This window comes from Urocampus carinirostris, chromosome 9, assembly GCF_059441175.1.
Source record: "Urocampus carinirostris isolate Australia breed hairy pipefish chromosome 9, RoL_Ucar_1.0, whole genome shotgun sequence".
Taxonomy (NCBI): Eukaryota; Metazoa; Chordata; class Actinopteri; order Syngnathiformes; family Syngnathidae; genus Urocampus; species Urocampus carinirostris.
Window position 1 is genome coordinate 41,982,296 of NC_142357.1, and position 25,625 is coordinate 42,007,920.

A 25,625-nucleotide genomic window follows, 5' to 3' on the forward strand; every position below is an offset into this window, starting at 1 on the left:
ATCCATCTATCTAGATCTATCATTCTAGATCTATCATTATATGCATAGCTTTCTATCTGTCCATTATTTCAACATGATCTCAAAACAGATTTCAAGATATTTGATCAAACCTCCAATTTTCGATTTTATTTATCTCAATTGTGGCATCTCTCTATCCACCATTGTAGCTCTATCTATCATTCTAGATCTATCATTCTATGGATAGTGTGCTATCTATCCATTATTTCAACATTTTTTCAAAGCAGATTTCAAAATTTGTTATAAAACTTCCAATTTCGATTTCATTTATCTCACTAGTGGCATCTCTATTCATCTGTCTAGCTCTATCTATCATTCTAGATCTATCATTATATGGATAGCTTTCTATCTGTCCATTATTTCAACATTATCTCAACACAGATTTCAAGATATTTGATCAAACCTCCAATTTCGATTTCATTTATCTTAATGGCGGCATCTATTTATCCTTTCAGTTTGGTCATTTTTGGAATAAGAATAAGATAACACATAAACCATGAAAGATCTAGATCTTTCAATTTTTGGGTTTGAAATTCCATCGGGACCTTAAAGAAGATGCAGTTTTTTCTTCATCAGTCCCCCCAAACGAGAAAACCCTTCCCCCCAACTCACTCCAGCTCTTCCCGGAGCGGCCCATGAACTCCTTGGTCTCGGCATTCCACAGGTAGGTCTTCAAGTCGCTGATCTTCTGGTGCAGGGTCCTCCTGGGCAAGGGTCTACGCTTCCACCTCTCAAAGTTCAGGTCCTCCTGCTCCAGGGGCCGATGCTCGGCCAGCTCCTCCTGCTCCTCCTCCAGCTCCTGGCCGTGTTTCAGGATCACCTTGGCGGGCTGACGGAGAGAAGAAGGGAAAAGACGCTCAACGCACATGTCTGCCCGGCGGAAAATGTGGTTCTCCTCCTTTTCAGAGCGAAACGGACATTTGAGATGTGGTCCTGTTCTCTCCTGTCCTTGTTTAGGCGGACCAAAGGATCCAGCTGGTGACCTTGACAACCTCCCTCGGAGATGACTCCTCCGGATCTCGTCCAGATGTTTGGACTCGCGCACCCCCAGTGAGTATCCCCCAAAAGAGCCCTACATGCTCTCCTCATCCAAACGCTTCATCACGAATCAAAAAGCACAGACTATTGTGACACCATCCCCTGATCTAAAACTTACATGAGGGCAAGGGAAAACTCAAAACCTCAGCATAAGTCAAGTCATGTTTGTTTGTGACGCCCTTAATCACAAGGAGTCTCAAAGGGCTGCACAGACAACAGACTATTGCAAACCACAGACTATTATGACCCCATCCCCTGATCTAAGACCTACATGAGGGCAAGGGAAAACTCAAAACCTCTGCAACTGGGCAAGTCATGTCAGCTTTATTTATTTGGCCCTTAATCACAAAGAGTCTCAAAGGGCTGCACAGACCACAGCCTATTGCAAACTACAGACTATTATGACAACATCCCCTGATCTAAAACCTACATGAGGGCAAGGAAAAACTCAAACACCTCAGTCAAGTCCAGTCAAGTCATGTTGACTTGTCGCCCTTCATGACAAGGAGCCTCAAAGGGCTATAAAGACTACAGACTATTATGACACCATCCCCTGATCCAAAACCTACATGAGGACAAGGAAAAACTCAAAACCTCTGCTCGAGTCAAGTCAAGTCATGTTTATTTGTGACGCCCTTAATCACAAAGAGTCTCAAAGGGTTGCACAGACCACAGATTATTGCAAACCACAGACTATTATGACCCCATCCCCTGATCTAAGACCTACATGAGGGCAAGGGAAAACTCAAAACCTTAGTCAAGTCATGTTTATTTGTTTGGCACGTAATCACAAAGAGTCTCAAAGGGCTGCACAGACCACAGATTATTGCAAACTACAGACTATTGTGACACCATCCCCTGATCTAAAACTTACATGAGGGCAAGGGAAAACTCAAAACCTCAGCATAAGTCAAGTCATGTTTGTTTGTTTGGCCCTTAATCACAAAGAGTCTCAAAGGGCTGCACAGACCACAGACTATTGCAAACCACAGACTATTATGACCCCATCCCCTGATCTAAAACCTACATGAGGGCAAGGAAAAACTCAAACACCTCGGTCAAGTCCAGTCAAGTCATGTTGACTGGTTGCCCTTAATGACAAGGAGCCTCAAAGGGCTATAAAGACTACAGACTATTATGACACCATCCCCTGATCCAAAACCTACATGAGGACAAGGAAAAACTCAAAACCTCTGCTCGAGTCAAGTCAAGTCATGTTTATTTGTGACGCCCTTAATCACAAAGAGTCTCAAAGGGTTGCACAGACCACAGATTATTGCAAACCACAGACTATTATGACCCCATCCCCTGATCTAAAACTTACATGAGGGCAAGGGAAAACTCAAAACCTCAGCATAAGTCAAGTCATGTTTGTTTGTGACGCCCTTAATCACAAGGAGTCTCAAAGGGCTGCACAGACCACAGATTATTGCAAACCACAGACTATTATGAACGCATCCCCTGATCTAAAACCTACATGAGGGCAAGGGAAAACTCAAAACCTTAGTCAAGTCATGTTTATTTGTTTGGCCCTTAATCACAAAGAGTCTCAAAGGGCTGCACAGACCACAGATTATTGCAAACTACAGACTATTGTTACACCATCCCCTGATCTAAAACCTACATGAGGGCAAGGGAAAACTCAAAACCTCAGCATGAGTCAAGTCAAGTCATGTTTATTTGTTTGGCCCTTAATCACAAAGAGTCTCAAAGGGCTGCACAGACCACAGATTATTGCAAACTACAGACTATTATGAACGCATCCCCTGATCTAAAACCTACATGAGGGCAAGGGAAAACTCAAAACCTTAGTCAAGTCATGTTTATTTGTTTGGCCCTTAATCACAAAGAGTCTCAAAGGGCTGCACAGACCACAGATTATTGCAAACTACAGACTATTGTTACACCATCCCCTGATCTAAAACCTACATGAGGGCAAGGGAAAACTCAAAACCTCAGCATTAATCAAGTCAAGTCGTGTTTGTTTGTTTGGCCCTTAATCACAAAGAGTCTCAAAGGGCTGCACAGACAACAGACTATTGCAAACTACAGACTATTATGACACCATCCCCTGATCTAAAACCTACCTGAGGGCAAGGGAAAACTCAAAACCTTAGTCAAGTCATGTTTATTTGTTTGGCCCTTAATCACAAAGAGTCTCAAAGGGCTGCACAGACCACAGATTATTGCAAACTACAGACTATTGTTACACCATCCCCTGATCTAAAACCTACATGAGGGCAAGGGAAAACTCAAAACCTCAGCATTAATCAAGTCAAGTCGTGTTTGTTTGTTTGGCCCTTAATCACAAAGAGTCTCAAAGGGCTGCACAGACCACAGATTATTGCAAACTACAGACTATTGTTACACCATCCCCTGATCTAAAACTTACATGAGGGCAAGGGAAAACTCAAAACCTCAGCATAAGTCAAGTCATGTTTGTTTGTTTGGCCCCTAATCACAAGGAGTCTCAAAGGGCTGAACAGACCACAGACTATTGCAAACTACAGACTATTATGACACCATCCCCTGATCTAAAACCTACCTGAGGGCAAGGGAAAACTCAAAACCTTAGTCAAGTCATGTTTATTTGTTTGGCCCTTAATCACAAAGAGTCTCAAAGGGCTGCACAGACCACAGATTATTGCAAACTACAGACTATTGTTACACCATCCCCTGATCTAAAACCTACATGAGGGCAAGGGAAAACTCAAAACCTCAGCATTAATCAAGTCAAGTCGTGTTTGTTTGTTTGGCCCTTAATCACAAAGAGTCTCAAAGGGCTGCACAGACAACAGACTATTGCAAACTACAGACTATTATGACACCATCCCCTGATCTAAAACCTACCTGAGGGCAAGGGAAAACTCAAAACCTTAGTCAAGTCATGTTTATTTGTTTGGCCCTTAATCACAAAGAGTCTCAAAGGGCTGCACAGACCACAGATTATTGCAAACTACAGACTATTGTTACACCATCCCCTGATCTAAAACCTACATGAGGACAAGGAAAAACTCAAAACCTCTGCTCGAGTCAAGTCAAGTCATGTTTATTTGTGACGCCCTTAATCACAAAGAGTCTCAAAGGGTTGCACAGACCACAGATTATTGCAAACCACAGACTATTATGACCCCATCCCCTGATCTAAGACCTACATGAGGGCAAGGGAAAACTCAAAACCTCTGCAACCGGGCAAGTCATGTCAGCTTTATTTATTTGGCCCTTAATCACAAAGAGTCTCAAAGGGCTGCACAGACCACAGATTATTGCAAACTCCAGACTATTATGACACCATCCCCTGATCTAAAGCCGAAATGAGGGCAAGGTAAATCTCAAAAACCTCAACATGAGGAAAATGAAGAAACGTGTAACTCACTGTGCGGAGATATTGTGGGGTCTAAAAGGTAGACCACTGATGTGTGGGAGAGCTATAACTTGGCTAACGGTAGAAGAAAATTCAGGCAAAGACTTGTTTAGTTTTTACAACAACTGCAGCTGGGGAAGTGGGGGAGGAACGAACAATTTACTCGCTCCCGGCTCGCCTGTCACACACTGGTTCACCCCTCGTCTGCCTCTGTGTTTTATTGGAATCACAAGACATGGAAAAGTACTGGTATATTGAGACAAAAGACAAAAAACTACCCACCCCCCCCCCGGAAAAAGTACTAACACCTTTGAACAAAGACAGGAAGACTAGGAGATGGCCAAAAGGAACATCAACTGATCAGAAATACACACCTTGAGCAAATACGTTTAAGCCTACTTTACAGATATGGGACGATACTTATCCATCAACCCTAGATCCACTACTTAAGATACCAAAAAACGAATAAGAACCATTTATAAAGCCAGCTATAGGATACATACACATAACCTTTTCATCGAGTAAAACTACAAAAACTACTAGATTGATTTAAATTTCAAACAGCCCAGGTGATGTATAGTGCTGCAAATGAAAACCTTACTCTCAACTTAGTTTTTAGAGAAACTAAAAAAAGAAACTTATTCAAGGTAACGTCAATGAATCAACATACAGCCAATAAGAAATTTAGACTTTAAAGGTTATATTAATTAGTTAGTTAGATAGATAAATAGTTTATTCATCCCCGTAGGGAAATTCACACTTCCAGCAGTATCCTTTTGTTGTTTATGAACAGATGAACAGGATGGCCTCGGGGTGCTGTGTTGTAGTTTAGCAACAGCGGAGTGGATGACGTCACACGCTAGGCCAAAAGTTCGACGTCCCTGCAGCAGATGGAAATCTTTGTTCCCAGGGTTACACCGCCTCGTGTTTACATAAATAGCGAGTCCGCCTCCTCTCCGCTTCCCGCAGGCTTTTGTGTCTCTGTCTGCCCTAACAGCGCTGAAGCCGGGTAGCTCCATGTTAGCGTCCGGGATGCTAGACGTGAGCTACGTTTCTGTAAAACACAGCGAACTGCACTCCCTGTACGCTTTGATGTTTTTCACCAGCACAGCCAGTTCCTCGGTCTTATTTGGTACCATGATTACGGACAGTACCGAAGACTTATAACGCCGCTAGCCACTTAGCTAGCTCCGGCTCTGCATCCACGATAGAGCCCCCTCATCACGCCGGCACGAGAATTCTTCAGGGCAAGGAGTCGATTCCTCGAATAAACGCATTTTTGTGCGTTAAAACCCATAACCATAGGATCGAAAGTCATCCAAGTGGACAAGAGACCGGCATTTCCACACGGGGGCAGATTTAATTCCTTAAACAAATTAACTAAGTGAACTCCATCCAATATGGCTGAATTAGCCAAATGAGTGTGCCGGCTCCTCCCATGGGCGTGCCAGGAAAGCCCTCACGTGGGCTCTGCGGCTCCACCACCTCGCCTCGATGTCTGGAAAAACTCAAAACAACACCGAGCGTTTCTACGTCATCAGGGCCTTGTTCTCCAAACATCGCCTGCCGTCCCCCGTCAGAGTCCTGTTATCAAAATTCCCCAGCCAAGACATTCCGCATTGGGATCAGCGTGACCTGTCATTGAACTTAAGCATACTCGGTGAAAATCTTCATTGCACTCAGTAAATGTAACTTGTATTCAATCGTGTAAAATCCTTTATAATTAAATGTGTAAAATCCACCCACCATCTTCTTCATTGCACTCCGTAAATGTAACTTGTATTCAATCGTATAAAATCCTTTATATGAATAAAATGACTCAATTTTGTGCAGGCTTGGGGAGTAACGGAACACTTTATTTTCATTTTGTGTCTGTCGCATTTGATGTTCGTTTTGCCGGAGATCAAAGAGATCAAAGCCGGGAGAGAAAGCTTACCACGTGTTGTGAGTCATCATTTGATTCCTATTTCGTTTCTTTTGTCTTTTATGAGCATATTTGCTATTGGAGTCATCCAAAAGTCATTGAAAGTAATCCAGTTCAAGTAACCCTACCCAACCCTGCTCCTAATGACATGTGTTTCAAAAGGTAATCAGTTCTAGTTACTCACTACTTCTTCCAAAAAAATAACTGAGTAGGTAACGGTATTATTCTATAGTGAAAGTTACTAGTTACCAGGGGAAGCAACGATTTTTGTTAATAAAAACAAAGTTGTTCAAAAAGTTGGCGCCTACCTGCTTATTTCCTTTTTTTTTTTAGTTTTCTCCTTTTTGTTTTCTTTCATTTTTACTTTCCTTTTTCTTGAGTTTTACTTTTTTGTCTAAGACTTTTTTTTTCTTTTTTTTCCCTTTTTTCTTTCTTTCTTTTCTTTCCTTCTTTTTTTCATTTTTTCCCCTTTCTTTTTCTTTTTTTCTTTCTTTCTTTTTTTCATTTTTTTCCTTTTATTTTTCTTTTTTTCTTTCTTTCTTTCTTTCTTTCTTTCTTTCTTTTTTTCATTTTTTTCCCTTTTCTTTTTCTTTTTTTCTTTCTTTCTTTCTTTTTTTCATTTTTTTCATTTATTTTTCTTTCCTTCTTTCTTTCTTTTTTTCTTTTTTTTTCCTTTTATTTTTCTTTCTCTCTTTCTTTCTTTCTTTCTTTCTTTCTTTGTTTCTTTCTTTTTTCTTTTTTTTTCTTTTTTTTTCCTTTTTTCTTTCTTTCTTTCTCTTCTTTCTTTCTTTCTTTCATTTTTTCATTTTTTTCCCCTTCCTTTTTCTTTTTTTCTTTCTTTCTTTCTTTCTTTTTTTTCATTTATTTTTCTTTCCTTCTTTCTTTCTTTCTTTTTTCAGTTTTTTCCTTTTATTTTTCTTTCTCTCTTTCTTTCTTTCTTTCTTTCTTTGTTTCTTTCTTTTTTTTCATTTTTTCCCTTTTTTCTTTCTTTCTTTTCTTTCTTTCTTTCTTTCATTTTTTCATTTTTTTCCCTTTTCTTTTCCTTTTTTTCTTTCTTTTTTTCTTTCTTTCTTTTTTCTTTTTTTCATTGATTTTTCTTTCCTTCTTTCTTTCTTTCTTTTTTCAGTTTTTTCCTTTTATTTTTCTTTCTCTCTTTCTTTCTTTCTTTCTTTCTTTGTTTCTTTCTTTTTTTCTTTTTTCCCTTTTTTTCTTTCTTTCTTTTCTTTCTTTCTTTCTTTCATTTTTTCATTTTTTTCCCCTTTCTTTTTCTTTTTTTCATTCTTTCTTTCTTTCTTTTTTTTCATTTTTTTCCCTTTTCTTTTCCTTTTTTTCTTTCTTTTTTTCTTTCTTTTTTTTTTTCTTTTTTTTCCCTTTTCTTTTTCTTTTTTCTTTCTTTCTTTCTTTCTTTCTTTTTTCATTTATTTTCCTTTTCTTTTTCTTTGTTTCTTTCTTTTTTTCTTTTTTCCCCTTTTTTCTTTCTTTCTTTTCTTTCTTTCTTTTTTCTTTTTTTTCCCCTTTCTTTTTCTTTTTTTCTTTCTTTTTTTCATTTTTTCCCCTTTCTTTTTCTTTTTTTCTTTCTTTCTTTCTTTCTTTTTTTTTCATTTTTTTCCCTTTTCTTTTCCTTTTTTTCTTTCTTTTTTTCTTTCTTTCTTTTTTTCTTTTTTTTTCCTTTTCTTTTTCTTTTTTCTTTCTTTCTTTCTTTCTTTCTTTTTTCATTTATTTTCCTTTTCTTTTTCTTTGTTTCTTTCTTTTTTTCTTTTTTCCCCTTTTTTCTTTCTTTCTTTTCTTTCTTTCTTTTTTCTTTTTTTTCCCCTTTCTTTTTCTTTTTTTCTTTCTTTTTTTCATTTTTTCCCCTTTCTTTTTCTTTTTTTCTTTCTTTCTTTCTTTCTTACTTTCTTTTTTTCATTTTTTTCCTTTTCTTTTTCTTTTTTTCTTTCTTTCTTTCTTTCTTTCTTACTTTTTTTCAGTTTTTTCATTTATTTTTCTTTCCTTCTTTCTTTCTTTTTTTCATTTTTTATTTCTTTTATTTTTCTTTCTTTCTTTCTTTCTTTCTTTCATCTTTTATATACAATGAAGAGAATTTTGGTCACCTTTTGCCTTTAGCACTCATTTTGGCAGCACCACCTCCAATTGGGCAAAAAATAGAAAAAATGCAAATAATACACACTGTCCCTTTGACCTTTATTTTACGGCAGGGGTCTCAAACTATCATCCCCGGGGCCTCAACTGGAGTTTGAGACCCCTGCTATAAAATAAATCACAATCTCTTGTCAGACAACTGCTCAAGTAGACATATGCTACTGTACTTCACGTATTTCCACACAGCGGAGGTAAACAATATAAAGTGTGTTCAAGACTGCAGTGTAAAATAAATCAATCAAACATTCACTACCTGATACAAGTGGTCAAGTAGAAATCTGCCACTGCACTACAAATAATTTGTTCACAACAAGAGTCAACATATATTAAAGATACTAAATCTTAGAAAAGTAAAACATTGGGAAAAAAAACTTCAATAATTATTTTATCATCAACTCTTAACATCCTTGAAACAGAATTTAATTCTGAGCCTCCAAAAAGACCCCCGGCCTTCTAGCTAAGGCAGACTTTTGATGTCTTTCATTTACTGGTCTGCCCCTGTGAAAATTGGGTTTTTAACATGTGACCAGAGGTGGGTAGAGTGTCCCAAAAATCCACCCAAGTAAAAGAACAGTTACTTCAAAATATGTCTCAATAGAAGTAAAAAATAATTACTTGAGTAAAAGTAAAGAAAAAAAGTACTCGGTGAAAAAAACTACTCAAGCACTGGGTAACATCTTATTTAAATATGTTTTTTTCTAAACAAGCATTCAATCAGATCATCAAATCAAACAACAAATTACAAGTCTGTGTAATTATAAGTCTGTGTACTCAGTTTTGTTGGAACCCTCTGTGGATTATATACACTGCGCATTCAGTACAGTACAGAAAAAAATGTTCCTAACCCTGCTCGCAAGTGCCACCTAGTGGTTGTTTAGGTCACTGCTCAAATCTTAAAATAAAAAAGGAGAAAACAAGTTCCCCTCAGCAGAGACAGACCCGTACTTACGCGGAGAGGATTCGAGTAACGGCTTCGAGGTAGCCTAATGTAGTGGAGTAAGAGTACCCTTTCTTCTTCGCAACTCTGCTCAAATTTAAGTCAAATATACGGGGATTTTAAAACACTGACTTCATTCTCTTCCACTCACCGGACTTTTGGGGAGCGGGATCTCCTCCGGTCCTCCTTCTGCGGAACCGGGCTCCATCTTCTCCGAAAGGACCTACGTACGAATACTACGTTTTTAAACGGGTAGAAGTACAAAATACTGGATGGACTTACTTGTTTTCTTGTTAAAAAATGGAGAAAAAGTTTTTAAAGGGTTTCATTAGAAAGTTCCGAGTGTGGAGAGCCTCCTTCATCTAAACGCCCAACATAGTGAATGAAGACAGGAACTGAGGAACCTAGGGGGGGCGTTGTGGGGGTGGGATGGGATTACTAAAGTACTTTGGGTTTTTTTTTCTTTCCAAGGGGTTCAAGGAAGATTTTGGCAGCAGCCCGGACCCCGGCGCTGCATTCTAAACACTCATTGTTTGGAAAAAGCGGAGGCTGAATGCAATATTTATAGCTCGCTAGCACACAGAAAAGACCCCGTCCTCCCAAAAAAGGCGGCCATTTTCTCCCGGGTGAGGATGGGAAGCGCCCTGCATGCTAATATGCTTCTTTGCGAAGCCGGACTCTTGGAGGACGGCGCCCCCGTCACAAGTCATCGGCACGACGGTCACGTCGCGAGACGGTGCTAGCCCCGGTGAGAGAGAGAGAGAGGGGCCGGCTTTCTGGGACTTGAAAAGAGAAGTTGCGTCATGGAAAAAACAACCGATCTGGAACGTGCGTCCACGTGTTCTTCTTTGTGGGAACTTCATGGTGAGAGGAGGTCTTCTTTAGCACGAATATTATGTGATCGGGTGGATATGTCATGGTTTATTACCTGCAGTCCCTCTTTTCCCCAAAAGATGACTCCAATCCCTTTCACCGTTCCTCTCCAAGTGTTTTTAATTTGACAATTAGCCAACTTCTTGAGCACGAATATTATGTAATCGGGTGGATATGTCATGGTTTATTACCTGCAGTCCCTCTTTTCCCCCGAAGATGGCTCCAATCCCTTTCACCATTCCTCTCCCCAAGTGTTTTTAATTTGACAATCAGCCAACTTCTTTAGCATGAATATTATGTGATCGGGTGGATATGTCATGGTTTATTACCTGCAGTCCCTCTTTTCCCCCGAAGATGGCTCCAATCCCTTTCACCATTCCTCTCCCCAAGTGTTTTTAATTTGACAATCAGCCAACTTCTTTAGCACGAATATTATGCGATCGGGTGGATATGTCATGGTTTATTACCTGCAGTCCCTCTTTTCCCCCAAAGATGGCTCCAATCCCTTTCACCATTCCTCTCCAAGTGTTTTTAATTTGACAATCAGCCAACTTCTTTAGCACCGATATTATGTGATCGGGTGGATATGTCATGGTTTATTACCTGCAGTCCCTCTTTTCCCCAAAAGATGGCTCCAATCCCTTTCACCATTCCTCTCCCCAAGTGTTTTTCATTTGACAATCAGCCAACTTCTTTAGCACGAATATTATGCGATCGGGTGGATATGTCATGGTTTATTACCTGCAGTCCCTCTTTTCCCCCAAAGATGGCTCCAATCCCTTTCACCATTCCTCTCCAAGTGTTTTTAATTTGACAATCAGCCAACTTCTTTAGCACCGATATTATGTGATCGGGTGGATATGTCATGGTTTATTACCTGCAGTCCCTCTTCTCCCCCAAAGATGGCTCCAAACCCTTTCACCATTCCTCTCCCCAAGTGTTTTGAATTTGACAATCAGCCAACTTCTTGAGCACGAATATTATGTGATCGGGTGGATATGTCATGGTTTATTACCTGCAGTCCCTCTTTTCCCACAAAGATGGCTCCAATCCCTTTCACCATTCCTCTCCCCAAGTGTTTTTCATTTGACAATCAGCCAACTTCTTTAGCACCGATATTATGTGATCGGGTGGATATGTCATGGTTTATTACCTGCAGTCCCACTTTTCCCCCAAAGATGGCTCCAATCCCTTTCACCATTCCTCTCCCCAAGTGTTTTTCATTTGACAATCAGCCAACTGTGTGTTGGGGAAAAAACTATATTACAAATGTAGCGTTTACTAAATTGTTCGAATTAGTTGACTCCAGCTGACTCCATTGACCAAACAAAAACTTTATTCACCCAACAATGCATGCTCTTTTCTTAATGGGAAAATGAACAAAAATAGCCATCATTTTCACACGGGGCAGATTTATTTTCTTAAGGTATTTAACGAAGTGAATTCCATCGAATTTAGCCAAATTATTGTCGAATTAGTCTAATTAGTCTTCGTCGAGCCTCCCTCTCTCTTCCCGTCTTCTGTCCACGTCTTTTCACAAGCTGGGGTGTTGGCTCCTCCCCCATGGGCGGGCCAGGAGCTCCCCACGTGGCCTCCACCTAGTCGCCACCTGGTCTGACCGGTGCGTCACGAAGGCCTCTCCCATGGGACGGGTGAGGTGCCAGCTTCACCACCTCCCCGCCGAAAGGCGCCGCCACGTCTAAAAAACTCACAACAAGAAAGCTTATCAGAACAACTTCTCCAAACAATGTCTCCTTTCCCACGTCACAGGCTCCTCCGGCGTCCGCCCTTGTCCCTGTTCTCACTGTTTTCTGTAAACATCATTCTTGTCCAGGACGTACTGACCTCAAGCCTTCCCTGTGAAAAATCTTTATTGCACTCAACAAATGTGACTTGTATAAAATTGTATAAAATCCCTTATAGTCAAATAAATCAACTATAAAATCCTTCATGTGCTATGAAGACCTCAGATTCTCACCTCATTTTGCTCCATCGTTTTGATCCCTGAAGACTTTCACCTACGAAAAGGACGAGGCTTTCTCTCGGGTCTCCCTCTTCTCCCTCTCCCAAGACCTGCCACTCCAATCGTCTTCTTAAAGGGTTTCCCAAGTCTCCTTTTCAAGATTCTCTCCACCCCAACATCCTCTATCAAGTCGGCCTCTGAAGTTTCCCCTCTTCGTCCCAAGACCTGCCACTCCAACCGTCTCCCTAAAGGTGTTCCCAAGTCTCATTTTCAAGATCCTCTCCACCTCAAGACCCTCTCCCACGTCTCCCTCTCACTTCCTTGTCCCAAGACCTGCCACTCCGTCTCCTTAAAGGTGTTCCCCAGTCTCCTTTTCAAGATTCTCTCCACCCCAAGACCCTCTCTCACGTCTCATTCTCTAGTTTTCCGACCTCAGCCCATGTCCTGCCACTCCAACCGTTTTCTCAAAGGTGTTCCTAAGTCTCATTTTTCAAGATTCTCCCCACCCGAAGATTCCCTCTTGAGTTTTCTCTCCTCAACCCAAGACCTGCCACTCCAACTGTCTCATTAAAGGTGTTCCCAAGTCTAATTTTCAAGATTTTCTCCACCCCAAGACCCTCTCTCACGGTTCCTTCTCTAGTTTTCCGACCTCATCCCATGTCCTGCCACTCCAACCGTTTTCTTAAAGGTGATCCTAAGTCTTATTTTCAAGATTCTCGCCACTCCAAGACCCTCTCTCACATCTCCCTCTCACTTCCTTGTACCATGACCTTCCACTCCAACCCTCTTCTTAAAGGTGTTCCCAAGTCTCCTTTCAAGATTCCCTTTTGAGTTTTCTCTCCTTGTCCCAAGACCTGCCACCCCAACCTTCTCCTTAAAGGTGTTCCCCAGTCTCAATTTCAAGATTCTCTCCACTCCGAGACCCTCTCTCACGGCTCCTTCTCTAGTTTTCCGACCTCATCCCATGTCCTGCCACTCCAACCGTTTTCTTAAAGGTGTCATGTATTGCTTTCTGGTCTCCCGAGGTCTAGCATCAAAAGTTTGCAGCTGGTTCAGAATGCTGCAGCCAGGTTTTTAACGAAGACAAGAAAGTCCGATCACATGACCCCGATTTGAGCTAACCTGCATTGGCTCCCTGTTGGCTTAAGATGTGATTCGTAGGTTCTGTTGGTAGGATACCAAATCATGGATGGACTAGCTCCCTCATATCTCTCAGATTGAATTTCCCCTTATGTTCCTGCACGGAGCCACCGCTCTGAAAATGCCGGTCTACTTGTGAGTCCAAGATCCAAGAAGAAATCTGCAGGCTTCAGACTAACTCAATGCTAAATCTATTCCACCCTGGTCATCCTGGAAGGGGGATGACCACTTGTGAGGCCCCCTCTCAAGGTTTCTTTTTTCCTCACGCTGAGGTTTTGAGTTTTTCCTTGCCCGCATGTTGGTTTAAGATCAGGTCATTGTGTCATTGTAATCCTGTGCAGTACTTTGAGACATTTAAGGGCTACACGAATAAATTTGAGTTGACTGGAGAGAGAAAATGAGAAAAAGAGAGACATAGAAAGGGAAAAATCAAGAAAAAGTACGAGCGAGAAAAGGGGAAGAGAGAGGCAGAGAAAAGGAGAGCAAAAAAGAGAGAGAACAATGAGAGAGAGACAAAATAAAGAAAAGAGGGAAAGTGAGTGAAAAACACAAAGAATAAAGAGTGAGAACGAAATATAGCTAGAAAGAGTGAAAACAAGAGAGCAAGTGCAAGAGAGGACAAAGACATAGAGAGAGACTGACGGACGGAGAAAGGGAGACCAAGAAAGAAAAAAATGTCTTATAAAATGAAAGAGTGAAAGAAAAAGAGAAACAGAGAAAATGAGAGAAAGAGAGACACAAAGAGGGAAAGAGAAAAAGAAAAAGTAAGAGAGAGAAAAAAGAAGAGAGGAAGAAGGATAGAGAAAAATGAGAAAACGAGAGACACAATAACGAAAGAAAAAAGAGACAAAGTGAGTGAAAAGCAGAGAAAAAGGAGAGAGAACGGAATACAGCTAGAAAGAGTGAAACAAGGGAACGAGTAAAAGAGGAAAAAGAGAGAGAAAAAAAAGAAGAGAGAAAGAAAGAGAGAGAGACTGACAGATGGAGAGAGGGAGAGCAAGAAAAAAAAAAGTCTTATAAAATGAAAGAGTTAACAAGAAAGAGAAACAGAGAAAAGGAAAGAAAGAGATAAAGAAAAACTAAGAGAGAGAAAAGGGAGGGAGAGAGAGGGAGAAAAAAAGAAGAGCGAAAGACTGATGGACAGAGAGAGGGAGAGCAAAAAAGAAAAAACAGTCTTATAAAATGAAAGAGTTAACGAGAAAGAGAGAAACAGAGAAAATGAGAGAAAGAGAGACACACAGAGTGGGTAAGAGATAAAGAAAAACGAAGAGAGAAAAGGAAGAGAGAGAGAAAAAAAGAAGAGAGAAAGAAAGAGAGAAAAATAAAAAAGGGAGAGACACAATAAAGAAAGAAGAAAGAGAGAAAGTGAGTGAAAAACAAAAAAAAAGGAGAGAGAACACAATACAGCTCGAAGGAGTGAAACAAGGGAGCAAGTGAAAGAGAGGACGAAGAGAGAGAGAGAGAGACTAACGGACAGAGAGAGGGCGAGCGAGAAATAAAGAATAGTCTTATGAAATGAAAGATTTGAAGAGAAAGAAACAGAGACAAGGAGAGGAAGAGAGATACACGGAGAGGGAAAGAGAGACAGAAAAACTAAGAGAGAGAAAAAGAAGAGAGAAAGAAAGATAGAGAAAAATTAGAAAGTGAGAGACACAATAATGAAAGAAAAAAGAGACAAAGTGAGTGAAAAACAAAGAAAAAGGAGAGAGAACAAAATACAGCTAGAAAAAGTGAAACAAGGGAGCGAGTAAAAGGACAAAGAGAGAGAAAGAAGAGAAAGAAACAGGAAATGTAACACAGAGAGAGAGACGGAAAGAAAGAGAGAGAAAAAGAAAGAAGGATAATTTAATTGTTTAATTTAATCAAATTTGTTTCAAAGTTACACATTTTATTCCATTTTAAAGCACTATAGTTGATAATATGCATTGAAAAATTAAATGAATGTATTTTGTGAATAAAATGAATAAATTAAAATACAAACTGACGAATGTTTTGAATAATATGTGTTTTTAAACAAATCATTTAGGAAGAAATACGTGGCCGGGAGTGATTGTCGAGCATTGATGAGGTCATCAATACGCGTCAGCAATACACGACAACAAATGTCAAAATGTCCGCCTTTTATTCTCTTATTTTTTTGTTTGTTTAATGAATTAATGTATTTTGTGATTAAAATTAATAATTAAAAATACAAACTGACGAATATTTTGAATAATATGTGCTTTTAAAAAAATAATTAAGGAAGAAATGCGTGCCCGGGAGTAATTGTCGAGCATTGATGAGGTCATCAATACGCGTCAGCAATACACAACAAGAAATGTCAAAATGTCCGCTTCAACAGATGGTAAGGTGTCCATTTTAACTCAAAACTGTCTTTTTCTTCTTCTAAACTCTTTAAAAACGAGCAACTAACGTATTTTGTTGTCACTTTCGTCTTGCCCCATTAGCAAAAGAAGCATTTTTTTTTAAATCAAAAACTTCATTCAAAGAACGGACATGAGATGATTTAGAATCAAATTTAAATTATGCCGAATCCTTTTATAAGTATGCTTTTTGTTTGATTTCATCATTACGATTATTATTCTCCCAAAATGTAAACAAAAATAAATATAATGTTCTTTCGTGAGTTGAGCTGCGCATTTCTTTCGAATGGCGCCATCTTTTGGAGATCAATGCGCATTACACGTTTTAGACCTTTGGGTTAAACAGAATCTTCCTATTTCTTTCTTTTCTTCTTTCTTTTTATCCTTCTTTCATTTTTTTGCGTAGTCTTTCCCTTATTTCTTCATTACCTAGTTCTTCTCTTCTTCCCTCTTTTTCTCCTTGTCTTCTTTTCCTTCATTCCCTCTTGTTTCTTTCCTTACGTCATTCCTTTCCATCTTTCCTTTATTTCTTTTCTGCTTCTTCCTTCTATACTTCCTTTTATTTACAACACTTCCCTCTTTTCTTCCCTTCTTGTGTCCCTTTTTTACAGATTCCTTCCTTAAGACATCCTTCTTTCTTTCCTTCTTCGCTATTTTGCTGCTTCTTTCTTCCTTCCTCCTCCACCTTCCTTCCTCCCAACTTCCCTCCTTCCCATCCTCTCTCCTCCATTCCTTCCTTTGTTTTTCTTTTCTTCTTTTGTCATCCCCCTTCCTTCTTTCCTTACTTCATTCCTTTCCTTATTTCCGTTCTGATTCTTCTTTCTTTACTTCCTTTTATTTACACCTCTTCCTTCTTTTCATCCTTTCTTCTGTCATTTTTACAGAATCCTCCCACCCTCTCTCCTTCTTTCTTTCCTGATTCCTTCTTTTGCTCCATCTTTCTTTTCTTTTTACAGCTACCTTCATCCTGCCTTCCCATCCTATCTCCTCCATTCCTTCCTTTGTTTTTCTTTTCTTGTTTTTTCTCATTTCTCCTTCCTTCTTTACTTACTTCATCCCTTCCTTCTTTCCCTCCTTATTAATTTTCCTTTACTTCTTTTTTTCCTTCCTTCTTTCTTTCCTTCCTTTTTTCTTACACTTTTACCTTTTTTCTTCCTTTCTCCTGTCCTTTTTTTACAGATTACTTTCTTAAGCCACCCTTCTTTCTCTTCCTATTCCCTCCTTTTCTCCTTCTTTCCTTTTACAGCCTTCTTCCTCCCACCTTTCCTTCCTCCCATTCTCTCTCCTCCATTCCTTCTTTTGTTTTTCTTTTCTTTTTTGTCATTCTTCCTTCCTGTTTTCTTTACCCCCTTCCTTCTTTACGCTTTTCCCTCTTTTCTCACTTTCCTCTGTGCATTTTTTTTACAAATTCCTTTCTTAAGCAATCCTTCTTTCTTTCCTTCTTCCCTCTTTTGCTCCATCTTTCTCCTTTCCTTTTACAGCTTCCTGTCTCCCTCCTTCCCTTCGCCCTATCCCCTCTCTTCCATTTTTTCTTTTCTTTTTCTTTTTTTGTCATGCCTCCTTCCTTCTTCCTTTACTTCCGTCCTTCTTTACACTTTTCCCTCTTTTCTTCCTTTCTCCTGTCCTTTTTTTTACATATTCCTTTCTTAAGCGATCATTCTTTCTTTCCTTTTTCCCTCTTTTGCTCCATCTTTCTCCTTTCCTGTTTACAGCTTCCTTTCTCCCTCTTTCCCTTCCCCCTATCCCCTCGTCCATTTTTTTCTTTTGTTTTTCTTTTTTGTCAGTCCTCCCTTCTTTCCTTACTTCTCTCCTTCCGTCTCTCCTTATTTTCTTTCCTCTACTTCTTGTTTCCTCCTTTCTATACCTTCTTTTCTTCCTTTCTCCTGTCCCTTTTTGCAGATTCCTTCCTTCTTCCATTCTTCTTTCTATCCTGTCTTCCCTTTTCTTTATTCCCTTTCTTTCTCATTTCCTTTCCTTTCCTTTCCCCTTATTTATCCTCCATTTTTTCTTCCTCTTTCTTCTTTTTTTTAATCATCATAACAACAAAGTACTGCATCACTTGGGAGTTTTCTTTATTTGTTGTTGACGCTAGTAGCAGTCTATCGGCTAGTTTGCAATTAGCATGTCTGTCCAACAAATCTGAAGACCAAATGTGTTCCATTTCTCTCTCTTTTTCCACGATTCACCTGTCTCTTAAAGGGATTCCTTGTGTTTGGCCCACAGTACCAGAAAATGAGAAGCCCCCCACTCCCCAAACGGCAGTTAGCACATTTTAGCAAAAGCATTTGCAGACAAATAGAGCTAATTTAGTGCCCACAGCTGCTTGTGCTCGTCTCTTTTATTGTGAAGGGTTCGTTTCCTGTTCCTATCTAGACATCTATCTATCTAGACATCTAGTCATCTATCTAGATATCTAGACATCTATTTATCTAGACATCTATCGATCTAGACATCTATCTATCTATCTATCTATCTATCTATCTATCTATCTATCTATCTATCTATCTATCTATCTATCTATCTATCTATCTATCTATCTATCTATCTATCTATCTAGAGTCTAGACATCTATCTATCTATCTAGACATCTATCTATCTATCTAACTAGACATCTATCTAGACATCTATCTATTTAGACATCTATCTAGACATCTATCTATTTATCTAGACATCTATCTATTTATCTATCTATCTAGACCCCTAGACATCTATCTAGACATCTGTCTATCTAGACATCTAGACATCTATCTAGACATCTATCTATCTATCTATCTAGACATCTATCTATCTAGACATCTATCTATTTAGACATCTAGACATTTATCTAGACATCTATCTATTTATCTATCTGTCTAGACCCCTAGACATCTAGACATTTATCTAGACATCTAGACATTTATCCAGACATCTATCTATTTATCTATCCATCTAGACCCCTAAACATCTAGACATCTATCTATCTATCTATCTATCTATCTATCTATCTATCTATCTATCTATCTATCTATCTATCTATCTATCTATCTATCTATCTATCTAGACATCTAGACATCTAGACATCTAGACATCTATCTATCTAGACATCTAGACATCTATCTATCTATCTTGGCATCTATCTAGGCATCTATCTAGAATCTATCCATCTATCTTGACATCTATCTAGGCATCTATCTAGACATCTATCTATCTAAAGCAAGGCACACCTAGAAGGAGCTGACAAGATTGTCTGCCATCTTGCTGCTAACATCCTCCATCTCAGAAACTTTGTGAAAGTCAAAACAGTGATGAGAAAAATGGTGCTTTTAAACACTGTCCCTTTAAACTCTAACGTAGCTGTTTTCCAAGTGGACAAAACTCGACGACGTTTTAGAAATTATGATTCCTTTGATTTTTAGAATGGATCTCATTGATTTCTCTGATGTATTTTGTACTGTATTGTCGATTTTGCCCGCTAGAGGGCAGTAGAGAACTGTGAGAAGTGTGATGATTTTGGGAAGAGATTTTGTGTGTCTTTTATTATTCCTATCCGTCCCTTCTTGCCTTCCTTCCCTCTTTTCCTTGTAATTTATTTCCTTTCTCCCTTCCTTCCCTCTTTTCCTTGTGATTCATTTCCTGTCTCCCTTCCTTCCCTCTTTTCCTTGTGATTTATTTCCTTTCTTCCTTCCTTCCTTTCTTCCTCCCTCCTTTCTTGCTTCCTACTTGTCATTCCCTCTTTCTGTCCCTTCGTTCCTTTCTTTTCATTCTTCCTATCTGTCCCTTCTTGCCTTCCTTTCCTCTTTTCCTTGTGATTTATTTCCTTTCCCCTTCCCTCTTTTCCTTGTGATTTATTTCCTTTCTTCCTTCCTTCCTTTCTTTCTCCCTCCTTTCTTGCTTCCCACTTTTCATTCCCTCTTTCTGTCCCTTCGTTCCTTTCTTTTCATTCTTCCTATCTGTCCCTTCTTGCCTTCCTTTCCTCTTTTCCTTGTGATTTATTTCCTTTCTCCCTTCCTTCCCTCTTTTCCTTGTGATTTATTTCCTTTCTCCCTTCCTTCCCTCTTTTCCTTGTGATTTATTTCCTTTCTTCCTTCCTTCCTTTCTTCCTACCTTCTTCCTTCCCACCTTTCATTCCCTCTTTCTGTCCCTTCCTTCATTCCTTTCTTTTCATTCTTCCTATCTGTCCCTTCTTGTCTTCCTTTTCTCTTTTCCTTGTGATTTATTTCCTTTCTCCCTTCCTTCCCTCTTTTCCTTGTGATTTATTTCCTTTTATCCTTCCTTCCTTCCTCCTTTCCTTCTTCCTTCCCACTTTTCATTCCCTCTTTTTGTCCCTTCCTCCTTCATTCCCTTCTTCTTTTGATTCTTCCTATCCGTCCCTTCTTGCCTTCCTTCCCTCTTCTCTTTGTGATTTATTTCCTTTCTTCCTTCCCTAATTCCTTCCTTCTTCTATCCATTTCTTCTCGCTTCCTTCTTTTGGACATAACGTATTACATTGGTTATCATATTTTTTTTTTTTAAACGAGCAAAAGCGTTGAAGTCCCATTTACGAGGTCATATTGTTTTTATATCCGGGATTAAAGGATTCCGACGAGGAAGAAAGGAGGCAGGGCGGAGGGGATAATGGAAAATAGTTATCGCCTGGATCTATTTTCCTAACCTGCGAGGAAGGCGCTTTCGTGGAAGTATGCTTTTAAGTTGAAGGGGCGATTTTATCGGGCCTCTCCTCTGCGTCTTCTTCTTTGGTTTTCTTTGGCCTTAAAAGGGAGAAAAAGGGAGAAAGGAGATGGCGCCGATTGGCCTGACTGGCCACTGCTGCTGGATTCTTACTTTCGGTCTGAGGATGTATGCCTTAGGAATGATTTCGCTTATTTTGATTTTTTTGATTTTATTTATTTTTTTGCGATGTGTAACATTGAAAAAAATAAATGGACACACTATTTTTTATTCCTTTGTTTTCTTCTCTCCTTATTTTCTTCTTCCCTTTTTTCCTTCTTCTGACTATCCTTCCATCTATTCTTTCTTCATTCCTTTGTTATTTTTTATTTCTCTCCCTTTCTTTTCTTCCTTTTTTTGTCTGTCCTTAGCTTCTCTTCTTTAATTTTTCCTTGTGTTTCTTCCTCTCTTCCTCCCTTCCCGTTTTCCATCTTATGACATTCATTCCATCCTTTCTTTTCCTTTTTTTCAGATTTCCTTCCTATATTCTTGCTTCCTTTTTCCGCCCGTCCTTAGATTCTCTCCTTTAATTTTTCCTTGCGTTTCTTCCTCTCTTCCTCCCTTCTTGTTTTTCATCTTATGATATTCATTCCATCCTTTCTTTCCCTTTTTTTCCAGATTTTCTTCCTCTATTTTTCCCTTCTTTATTTATGATCTTCCTTCTTTCATTGTTTCCGTTTTTTTTTCTTCTGTTCTTCCTCCTTTCCTTGCTTGTTTCCTTCCCTTTCTTCTCTTCTTTAGTTCATCCTGTTGTCTTTGTTCCTTCCTTCCTTTTTTCCTTCTTCTGACTATCCTTCCATCTATTCTTTCTTTCTTTCTAAATTCCTTCCTCTGTTCTTCATTCGTTTTCTTGATTCCTCTTTTTCTTCCTTTTTCTGTCCGTCCTTTGCTTCGCTCCTTTAATTTTTCCTTTTGTTTCTTCTTCTCATCCTCCCTTCTTGTTTTTCATCTTATGGCATTCATTCCATCCTTTCTTTCCCTTATTCCAGATTTCCTTCCTCTATTCTTCCTTCCTTTATTTTTGATGTTCCTTCTTTCATTGTTTCCTTTTTCCTTCTTCTCCTTTCCTCCCTTCCTTGCTTGATTCCTTCCTTTGCTTCTCCCCCTTAGTTCATCCTGTTGTCCTTCTTCCTTCCTTCCTTCCTTTCTTCCTTCCTTACTTCGTTTCTTCCTTACTTGGTTACTCCCTTAAATCCTTTTCATCTCTCTTTTACTTCATCCTGATCTATTTCTTCCTTTCTTTATTTGTCCCTTCATTCCTTCCTTTTTTCCCTTCCTTCCTCCCTTTCTCCCGTCCTGCCTTCTTTCGTCCACCCTTCTTCCTCCAGGCCCTGTTGCTGTGGAATGCTCTTCCCGAGATTGGATCTGCAACCTCAGTGGAAATGTTTCAATCTTAGCTTAAAACACACTTCTACTCTATAGCATATGAATAACCTAGATTTTATGTTAACAGTATCAGGTGACGGTGTCATAAGAGTCTGGGGTTTGCAATAGACTCTTGAGACTCTTTGTGATTAAGGGCCAAACAAATAAACAGGACTTGACTTCCATCCATTTTGTCTTCCTTTCTAATGCTCTGCTTCTGTTCTTCCTGCAGTCCTTCCTCCCTCCATTCCTCCCTTTACACATAATCTATTACATCGGTTATCGGTATGAACAAAAGTTTCCCAGTCGATTTTTAAAACGGACACTGTTTTTCAGTCGGGGGATTTTTTTTTTATTATACTTGCGGTCACGTCTTTAAATCCAAGATGAAAGAATTCTATAAAGGGCCTGGAAAAGTTTGGGTGGATTATCCTCCGGAATGTCGAGCGAATCAACGCTCATCCGCTCCGGGAGAGTCAACGTCTACTCATTATATCATCAACAAACAAAAAAGAAGCCCCAAATAACCGGAGGCCTTGAACATAAAGACTTGAGTGAAGTCCCGCCTTCTTCTCCTTCATCTTTTGTCCCGCCTTCCCTTCCCATCCCTCCATCCGCGGTTTTTGTTACAGCCGCTAGCGTCCTCCTTTTGTCTTTCTCGGAATCATCCATCATTCGCCGTCACCCGCTCTCGCAATTAACTCGTGTTTTTCTGGTTTTCGGCGCCCTCTAGGGCACCTCGGAAGCGTCCGTGTCATCGTGCTCGCCTTTGTTCAGACCTCCCACTTAGCGGGGTTCTGATTCGTTTTCAGTCGCTAGGACCCGGGATACCACATGAATCACCCCCGAGGTGAAGATCGTAAAGTGGAATAGCTCTATAGCGGGAGGGTAGAAACTTATATGAACTAGCTAAGGGCTTCAAAACTCCCGGTAACTCGGGTAAAATATTAAAATAAAGGCTAATATATGTGTATATTATCAACTAGCATAATGTAATGTATTCTTGGCTTGACATGACTTCAGCTGGTAAAGTGGAGTAGCGGGTGGATGCAGGGTGAGGGAGGGGAGACTGCATATTGGAAATGAAACCAATTTTAAAACTTTCTCTTGTGAGGATTGTCGTTGCTTTAATATTCCTCTATCGGCTAGCATTATAAATCAAAATTTAAAGTATTTACAGCACGGCGGCGCAGTGGTTAGCGCTTGTGCGGCACAGTTCATGTCATTGGAACCTGTCGTGGGTTCAAATCCAGCTCCAGACATCCCATCCTGTGCGGAGTTTGTATGTTCTCCCCGTGCTTGCGTGGGTTTCCTCCGGGCACTCCGGTTTCCTCCCACGTTCCAAAAACATGCATTTCAGGTCCAATTGTCCGGTCCAAATTGTCCCTAGGTGTGAATGAGCGAATGAGTCGTCTGTCCCTGTGTGCCCTGCGATTGGCTGGCAACCAGTTCAGGGTGTCCCCTGCCCACTGCCCGGAGATGGCTGGGATGGGCTCCAGCCCCCCCGCGACCCTAATGAGGATAAGCGGTACGGCTGATGAGATGAGATGAGACTTTTGACGTGAGGTGACTTCAGCTGGTACGGTGGAGTAGCGGGTGGATGCAGGGTGAGGGAGGGGAGACGGCATATTGGAAATGAAATTGATTTTGAAACTTCCCCTTGTGAGGATTGTCATTGGTTTAATGCTCCTCTATCGGCTAGCATTATAAATCAAAATGAAAGGTATTTACTTTTTGCCTGAGGTGACTTCAGCTGGTACGGTGGAGTACCGGTTGGATGCAGGGTGAGGGAGGGGAGACGGCATATTGGAAATGAAACCAATTTTAAAACTTGTGAGAATTGTCATCGCTTAAATGTTCCTCTATCGGCTAGCATTATATATCAAAATGTACAGTATTTACTCTTGGCTTGAGGTGACTTCAGCTGGTACGGTGGAGTAGCAGGTGGATGTAGGGTGAGGGAGGGGAGACGGCATATTGGAAATGAAACTGATTTTGAAACTTCTTCTTGTGAGGATTGTAAAGTGGAATGGCTCTATAGCGGGAGGGTAGAAACTTATGTGAACTAGTTAAGGGCTTCACAACTCCCGGTAACTCGGGTAAAACATTAAAATAAAGGCTATTTCTACGTGAGATATGTGTATATTATCGACTAGCATTGTAAATCAAAATTAAAAGTATTAACCACAAGTTTATTGAGATATAGAGGAAAGACATCGCCCGCGATCCGCGGCAATCAAGCCACCCACAGAATCAGAACGCGATCTGAATGCGGAAGTGGATCTTCCGGAGCAGGAGATCGTGGTGTCAAAGACGGAAAAAACAGGTCGATAGCCGGGACAGGAGAGCAAAAACGTGGTCAGGATCATAAACGGGTCGTAAGCCGGGACGGGAGAGCAAAACGTGGTCGGGGTCAGAAAACGGGTCGTAGCAGGTCGTAGAAAACTGGTGCAAAAAGCAGGACAGACGGGAGTCAGAGTCAAAATGCTTGCCTTGTAGAAACAGAGGTTTGCTGACGGACTGACAACCGTAGAGTGAGAGGACAGGGTTCAGAACCAATCAGGAAGCAGGGTCCTGAAAATGGGTTGGTGTAGGATTTAGGTGTAGGGTTAGGAACTAGGATTTCAGCTCCAAATTTGGGTTCTAAACTGAATGTAAGGTTCCAAAATTAGGTTAAAGTTAGGGCTACAGTTTGAAACGGGGTTAGGAGCTAAATTTGGGCTGCAAGTTAGGGTTTTAAACTGATTTTAGGGTTCTGAAATAAGGTCGGGGTTTGAAAATAAGGTTCAGACAGAGGAGGAGGCTCTAACGCCGTCCCTGGTTCGGCAGTTTGCTACGTTTGGTGAAACTAATAGCGAGTTGGGACTCCTTTGGTTGTCAATACTTGGTCATGAGTTTTTCACAACACTGTGAAGGGATTTTGGCCCATTCTTCTTTGCAAAATGGTGTCAAATACGCCATTCTGCAGGGTGTCCTAGCATCAACTGCCCATTTAACAACCCTGTAAAATGACCCAAAGTCAATTGAATGTTTACCATGATCAGTTGACAACGCTGAGGAGGAATTTTGGCCCACTCTTCTTTGCAAAATGGTTTCAAATCAGCCCTCATTGGAGGGCTTTCAAGTAATAATTGCTGGGATTGGCTGATGCTATGCTTACTCATGCTAGCTGTAAACACTGATTGGTCAATGCTAACTGCTTCTTGCTAACAGTTAAATATTGACAATTTAGGCTAACAGCTACATGCTGAAAAATTATGATAATGTCTAATTGTTATAGCTTCATACTAACTGCTACATGCTAACTGCTTCATCCTAACAAATTATGCTAACGGCTACATACCAACTGCTACTTTCTTAAGGTCACACTCATTGGATTTAAATTCAGGCTCTGAATTAAAAAGGTACCATAAAGAGAGAGAGAAAAAAAGGACAGAAAAAGAAGAAAAGAAAAACGGCAAAAATTAAGACAGGAAAAAAGTAAATAGAAATTCATAACAAAGAAAATAAAAATGAAATACAAACAAGAGAAAAAATTGGATAGGAGACAAACAAAATTCAAGAAATATAAAAGTAAACATGAAAGAAGACGAGAGGAAAGAAAGACAGCAAAAAGAAAATGGTAACGAAGGAAAAAATGAATAAAAAAGGAAAAAGAGCGCCAGCTCAAATAGGAAGTCAATTTTTTAGTGACCATTATCACATTGCTTTTGTCAGATTTTCAGGATCATGACCGTGAATAGTGACAAAATGAAAATTAAGCAGCCGCATCATGCACTGACTCTGCCCCCGAGTGAAAGCCGGCTTCGAACGTC

General features: G+C 39.9%; 2 protein-coding genes across 3 annotated transcripts in view; one reads left to right on the forward strand and one right to left on the reverse strand.

The window, feature by feature from the left end:
* Positions 1-9,868, reverse strand: part of atp1b4 (ATPase Na+/K+ transporting family member beta 4) — a 36,637-nt gene extending 26,769 nt beyond the window's left edge. The window contains exons 1-3 of one of the 2 annotated variants that reach the window (XM_088343934.1): positions 9,703-9,868; positions 9,572-9,643; positions 631-847 (exon numbers count right to left, since the gene is read on the reverse strand). In XM_088343934.1, coding sequence (XP_088200060.1) covers positions 631-847; positions 9,572-9,628 — 274 coding nt within the window. In that variant the 5' untranslated portion in view covers positions 9,629-9,643; positions 9,703-9,868. Of the gene's footprint in view, positions 1-630; positions 848-9,571; positions 9,657-9,702 lie in introns of both variants that reach the window. The other variant, XM_088343935.1, reaches the window with a different exon arrangement.
* A 5,823-nt stretch (positions 9,869-15,691) lies between these two features.
* The window catches only part of ssrp1a (structure specific recognition protein 1a), a 129,763-nt gene continuing 119,829 nt past the window's right edge, over positions 15,692-25,625 (forward strand). Inside the window, exon 1 of the mRNA XM_088343936.1 lies at positions 15,692-15,740. The gene's annotated coding sequence lies outside the window, so the exon portion shown is untranslated. The remainder of the gene's footprint in view (positions 15,741-25,625) is intronic.